This window comes from Oratosquilla oratoria, chromosome 14 (genome assembly GCF_046742065.1).
Source record: "Oratosquilla oratoria isolate Oo_2021 chromosome 14, ASM4674206v1, whole genome shotgun sequence".
NCBI lineage: Eukaryota > Metazoa > Arthropoda > Malacostraca > Stomatopoda > Squillidae > Oratosquilla > Oratosquilla oratoria.
The window spans coordinates 44,773,603-44,781,102 of record NC_134790.1 but is presented as its reverse complement, the minus strand read 5'-3'; the positions used below and the strand labels follow the sequence as shown (position 1 = coordinate 44,781,102).

Sequence of the window (7,500 nt, the reverse complement as noted above, 5' to 3'; positions counted from 1 at the left end):
GACCAAGTATATAGGATTAAGGTAACGACCTCGGTCGCAGCTGAATGTAATCAACTCGCCTGAAGTTTGATATGTCTCGTCCTTGTTTCAGACGCTGAAATCTCTTCGTAACAAAACTAAACGCGTACGCACGCACACACACACACACACACACACACACACACACACACACACACACACACACACACACACACACACACACACACACACACACACACACAAAGGATTACAAAGGATTACAAAGGATTACAAAGGCGGAGCATGCCGACAGGAGACCTTTTGATCCATATCAAGTCGGATGCGAAAAAAAAATCATATTAATAATAAAACAATAAATAAAAACTATAATGATATAGATAACAAATAAAATACATAAATAAATGCATAGGTATAGTTAAATAATAAACAAACAGGTAAATAGTAAATAATAATAAATTGACATATAACTAATAATAAATGAAAATCAGACAGACAAATGATAACAAAACAAAAACAAATAATATAAGATAAATTATAATCATTACAGCATCTTACTTAGGTATTTATCTAAATGATTCTTAAAGCTTCGAACTGAACTACATTGCACTACCTGTGCAGGAAGTTTATTCCAGTCATTAACTACACGGTTGGCAAAGTTGTTTCTACCTACTTCCAAATTGAATCTATTTCCGGACAGTTTGAGACCATTGTTTCTTGTCTGATTCTCATTCAATGTGAAAATTTTGTCACTTTTGATGTTGTCAATTCCCTTTAAAATCTTAAAGACCTGTATCAAGTCACTTCTGAGTCTACGCTTTTTTAGGGAAAACAGATTCATGTGTTTTAGTCGATTTTCACACACACACACACACACACACACACACACACACACACACACACACACACACACACACACACACACACACACACACACACACACACACACACACACACACACACACACACACACACACACACACACACACACACACACACACACACACACACACATACACACACACACACACATAATATACGCATCTATGTATATGTATATAGTATTACTTCTTCTTTCAACTGAAGTACTCACCCCCTTGTTTCTCGTCTTGGTTTCAGGCCTTGAACGGTTTCCTGGTGATCCTGGACTGCGAGGGCGAGGTGTTTTTTGCCACACACAACATCGAGAGCTACCTGGGGTTTCATCAGGTAAGTCGCGCCCCTCCAGCTGTTGTTTTCGACGCTGACCCTCCCACACGACGTTGGGGAGAGCGGAGGTCCTCTCGACAAGACACTTGCCCTTGCATATGTACCTATTCCTTTAATCGCGAAAAAAAACATGTGTTTTGGTGATGAACTTTACTGATTATCATCTGGTCAAGGACGGATGAATTCATGTAGTTAACGGGTCAGACTTCTGTGTGGATGGATACACGTTGGACGCAGGTCCCCTTAACCAGAACAGAATATGCAAAGAGTCTCCGCTGCACTCTGGGAATGGACATAAGTTTTCATGTTTTCGGTATCATCTGAAGGCGGGTTTCGAGCTCGGGCAGAAATGAAAGGCATCCCACACACCAAAAATTATACCGTAACTTGTCTTTCTCTATTGACATCCAGCTACAGTATAAGTCTTCAGAGTCCGTCAACACCCTCAACATCATCTGGAGGCGCGGGCCCGTGGGGCTGATACGTACTCAGTCCATGGTCTGGGTCCAGGATTTCTTTCACCTTTGCATTTCCCCTACATTTTCAACCAATGAGATTTGGCTACGGACGGCTGCTGCCTTCTTTCTATTAGTATGTGATGGTGATATACAATCTATCCATCCCTAATGCAAAACGTACAGCAGTCAAATATGATATATCATGTTCTATTATACAGTATCATATCATATTGTATTGTAGCATATCATATTATATCATATTAGATTATGTTGTATCGTGTCATATTGTTATATATTATACAAAATGATATTGCATTTTATCTGATCATATTATGTCATCTTATGTTACATATTAGTATATTATATCACATTATATCATATAATACTATATCATACCATAATATATTATATCATATGTTATTTCATTATACCATACTATGTTATGTTATGCTGTCGGCATGCTCTGCCTTTGCTCTATCGTAATATACTACATTATACTATATCATATTATATATTGTATTATATTACATTATATATTATATTATATTATATTATATTATATTATATTATATTATATTATATTATATTATATTATACTATATTATATTATAGTATATTACATTATATTATATTGTATTATATTATATCATATCATATATTATATTATATTATATTATATTATATATTACATTATATCATATCATCACATTATAGTATATTACATTATATTATATCATGTTATATTCTATTATACTATGTTATATTATACTATATCATATTATATCATATTATACTATATATCATATTATCATATTATACAGTATTATATTATATTATATTATATAATTATATTATATTATATTATACTATATTATATATATTATGCTATACTATATATTATACTATATTATATTATATTATACAGTATTATATTATATATATACTATATAATTATATTATATTATATATTATTATATTATATTATATTATATACTATATTATACTATATCATAATATGTTATATTATATTACATTATATTATATTATATTATATTATATTATATTATATTATATTATATATCATATTATATTATATTATATATCATATTATATTATATTATATTATATATTATATTATATTATATTATATATTATATTATATTATACTATGTTATATTATATTATATTATATTATATTATATTATATTATATTATATCATATTATATTATATTATATTATATTATATTACATTATGTTATATTATGTTATATCATATTATATCATATTATATCATATTATATTATATCATATTATATTATATTATATTATATTATATTATATATTACATTATAATTTATAATACTCTATCATGTCGTATTGTATTATATTACATTATAATATTATGTCATGTTATATCATGTTACGTCATATCATATTATATCACATTGTATGAAATTATATTATTTTCTTTTATGTTATAGCACTATATACCGTTAGCACCTGGGTTTGTAGATAGGTGGTACATGAATATGGGGTAGAATGATGTTGCTTTCACTCGGCCAATCCACTTATAAGGTGGATCTTTTTTTTTTTTTGTACACATATATGTATGTATCACCTCCTTTGTTCGCTCTGGTTCTTATTCATCTTTCATCCCTGCTTCTGTTCAATGATGCATTCTTATACCTTTTGGGTTATAATGCTCACATTGTAATTTGCTAATACTTTCTAATACTTGATTATGCCCTATTTGAAGACTTCGCATCTAGTATTGAGTTCACAATTTTCATGCGGTCAATATTTTAATGATTTAGTCGCATCCCTATGGATCAGAATCAAGCAGTTTTTTTTTTTTTTTTCATAGCTGGAAAATAATATCCATTCAAAGATAAATATTGATCACTTTAACTTCTACCGTCTCCTTTCTGATTATATGTCTTCTTTACCATATCTACGATTCAACTTTTTCAACGCGATGTTACTCCAAAGAAGAGAAACGCCGATTATCTCTTACAAAATACTAAATATCAGCTTGTGCACTTTGTACACGTAACTTTTTTTTTTTTTTTTTTTTTTTTTTTTCTGACGTCAATGCCAGATTTCAATCCGAACGACAGAACCTGGATTTTCACTTCAAACAACATCTTGCCCAACAGACTTATACTTCTCCTTCCCACTTTATTCCGATCTGTATAACACAAATTCGTCAGTATATGTATAATCTCTCATTTTGAGCTGCTCTCTTATTTTGTAATCCTGTTAGGTGTGCTTGTAAGTTCCCTCCACTTGTTTCATCCCGTAGTTTCTCCATTTTGTTCTTCATGCTATCGCCCGCCATTTTCAGACATATTTTTGCTCGGTCGCTGAACAGGCTGTCCTCGCTCTTACGCTGTCTTGGTGCCGATCTAGGAAGAACCTTTCTTGCAAGCACTCTTCCAGAAGAAACCTTTGCTGCTCCACGCAACTGTTCATCTTGCTTTCTTTAAGATATTCCTGCCATGTGTTATTCTCTATCATTTGATTGTTTGATTGATTGATTCGGTTTAACGTTGCGAAATTCACCCTATCAGGAGGCTAGGATGTTGCCCCTTACAGAAGACTTTGTAGCGTGGAATTTAAGGAACCATAGCCTTGGTTCAGCTCGCCGGTGGCAGGGTTCGAACCGTCATTAATTCGATCTCCGCGCAAGTGCGACGTCCTAACCCCCTTGGCCAGCGAGTATTCTCTACCATTTAACACGATGGAAATATTTTCAGATAAAGGATCTGGATGCTAATGGTGAGTGAAACACTACAGACGGAGAGGCAGTGAAGTGGGCTAAGGGCTCAGACAAGGAAGTATTGCGTGCCGCCAAGTGTTCGCAAGAAATAATGAGAGTTGTATTTCCAGTCAGAGAAATTCGAGGCAAAAATCATTATCATTGCATATCCAAAGGACCCTGTAAGAATGGTGATGTTTCATCTCCAATCCGGCTAAGAAGGCTCTGTGTCGTCCTAGACTCTCATATCGATTTTGAAAAAGCAGAGACACCACCCCCACATCCTTACCTCACGCCCACCATCCTCCAAATAGAAATCACAATGTATAAAAAATGTAGTGTGTCGCTATCTATGTATACACATTAATCGCAGTCTGGGTACGATAACTTCATATATTTATCCAAGATAGTCCAGTGAGCTGTATCAGATCCAACATTAAAAAAGAAAGATCTGATGTATAAATTCAAAGACATAAAATAAACAGATAAACAAACATTTAAACTGATAAATAAACAGTGTTAGAAATAGTTCATTATAAATCTGTGTCATAAAGTTGATAAACAACAACCACAGACCCCAAGAGTCCTCTGATTCACTCTTCACCAGTGTCACCCTCTGGTATCCTACACATCTCAACTCCCTTCTTCCTCAGTCCTCCTGTTATATAGTACCGTCGTATTCCGTAATCCACGCTTCCTCTTCCTGCCCCAATGCTTGCTTTCTATCCCTCCTCTTTCGCTTCTTCTTCCTCCTCATCCTCCTCATATACCTGATTTCTGTTCCTTCTCATTCACTTCTTCCTTCCCCTCCTCCTCCTCCTCCTCCTCCTCCTCCTTTTCCTCCTCTCCTTCCCCTCTCCATCTTCATCCCCAGTTCCTCACCCCTTCTCCCTCCCGTCCCTGCCTGCCCCACCTGCTCTCTCCATCATCTGCATAAGCACACAAGAACTACACCTCCCCTTCACCTACATAAACCTTAGACGCACATCAATTAATCTCGCATCAGCATGTCACGTCACATCCAATACATCACGTAGCATCACCACGTGCTCGTGAATCATCACTCATCCTCCGCTTCGCCGCCTTCACCGATAACTCACCCTCAAATGTCGAGGAGGACCACGCAAAGGCGAGTTGTGATAGTTCAACCACTTCTCGGATTTATTGCAGCATGGACCCTGAATATTTAAATCGAGCTATAATTGATAACTGTTTTGATATCTTTTCAATGTATCAATTGCGTCGTTATTTATTGTGTTTTCATTATTATTATTATATTTGTCTTCATGTTCAAAGATAACGATATCTTGTTCCTCTGAACTTTGCGGATTTTTTTTTTCGCCATATTTTTCATATTTATTTTGTCCTCATATGTCATCAAGGTATAATTTTCCTTCTCTTCTTTTTCTTCTCTTCTTTTTCATTTTTTTTCTTATGTTTCTTCTTTTTCTTTTTCCTTTTTTCTTTTTCTTCTTATTCTTATCCTTTTAAGTCTTTTCCTTTTTTCTTTTTCTCATTCTTTTCATTTTTTCTTTTCTTTTTCTATTTTTTCTTCTTCCTATTCTTCTTTTCCCTTTTTCTTTTTCTTTTATCTCATTCTTTTTCTTCTTTTTCTTTTCTTCTCTTTTCCTTCTTTTTCTTTTTCCTTTTTTATTCTTCTTTTCTTTCTCTTCCTTTCTTCTTCTTCTTCTTCTTCTTCTTCTTCTTCTTCTTCTTCTTCTTCTTCTTCTTCTTCTTCTTCTTCTTCTTCTTCTTCTTCTTCTTCTTCTTCTTCTTCTTCTTCTTCTTCTTCTTCTTCTTCGTCTTCTTCGTCTTCTTCTTCTTCTTCTTCTTCTTCTTCTTCTTCTTCTTCTTCTTCTTCTTCTTCTTCTTCTTCTTCTTCTTCATCTTCTTCATCTTCTTCATCTTCTTCTTCTTCTTCTTCTTCTTCTTCTTCTTCTTCTTCTTCTTCTTCTTCTTCTTCTTCTTCTTCTTCTTCATCCTCTTCTTCTTCTTCTTCTTCTTCTTCTTCTTCTTCTTCTTCTTCTTCTTCTTCATCCTCTTCTTCTTCTTCTTCTTCTTCTTCGCATTCTTCTTCTTTTTCTTCGTTTTTTTCTTTGTTTCCTTTCTCATTTCCTTCCTTCTCTCCTTCCTCCTTTCCTTCTTTTCTTCCTTCCTTCCTTCTTCCCTTCTTTCTTTCCTTTCTTCCTTTCTTCCTTCTTTCCTTCATTCCTTCCTTTTTTCATTCCTTCCTTCCTTCTCTCATTCCTTCCTTATTTCATTAATTCCTTCCTTCTTTCATCCTTCATTACCTCTTTCATTCCTCCACTCCTTCCTTTCTTCCATCTTTCATTCCTTCATTCATTCTTTCCGTCCTTCCTTCTCTTCTTCTTTCCTTCCTTCCTTCCTTCTTTCTTTATTTCTCTCTTTCTTTTATCTTCTAACGTCATTACTCCCGAGCAGGTGGTACGATTCTTTGATTAATGAATTTCTTTGATAAAACAAACAGCAGACTATTATATTTATCAATATCAAAGGTTTTTTCCCTCTTACCAGGAAGGTAGCCAAATTCAAGAGGCATATACCCATTCCCAACCATTCCACTCCCCATCCACCACCCTTCCCTCCTTCTCATCTTAGCTCCTCGTGGATGACGGGTCATCCCTGTATCAGTCCCACTACCCTGAGTCAGTATCAATGCAGCAAGACACAACACATACACAGCAAGTCCGTTTCACTTAATTTGCGACCCCCTTCATGCAGAAAAAACCTGTAATTTAAAAGAAAACGTTTTGCAGAATGCTTAAGCTCACTATTATAATTTTTTTTCTTATCAGCAACGGGTCTATCCATGAACTAATGTATCACTTTTCCTCTTTTGTGTTTCTTTATTGTATTCCATTGATAACTAGATGGTCAAAGGTGTCAGTATCGCTCGTGTAGCGATAGTGGCATTACACTAAGAAAAACTGGGAATAAATATATATATTTTTTTTTAGAAAATGGCGTGTGACGCAAAGTAAATAACATGCTTGGTGTCACCACAGCAGCAAGCGCAGATTACATATCGCGTATTAAATACTTTTTTAATTCATGGCTGCCGCGGAGCCAGACTCGAT

At 34.3% G+C, this 7,500-nt stretch overlaps 1 protein-coding gene across 1 annotated transcript in view; it reads left to right on the top strand.

The window, feature by feature from the left end:
* ss (aryl hydrocarbon receptor spineless) overlaps window positions 1–7,500 on the top strand; it is a 527,312-nt gene that overhangs the window by 392,214 nt on the left and 127,598 nt on the right. The window contains exon 3 of the mRNA XM_076198053.1: window positions 1,096–1,185. Coding sequence (XP_076054168.1) covers window positions 1,096–1,185 — 90 coding nt within the window. The remainder of the gene's footprint in view (window positions 1–1,095; window positions 1,186–7,500) is intronic.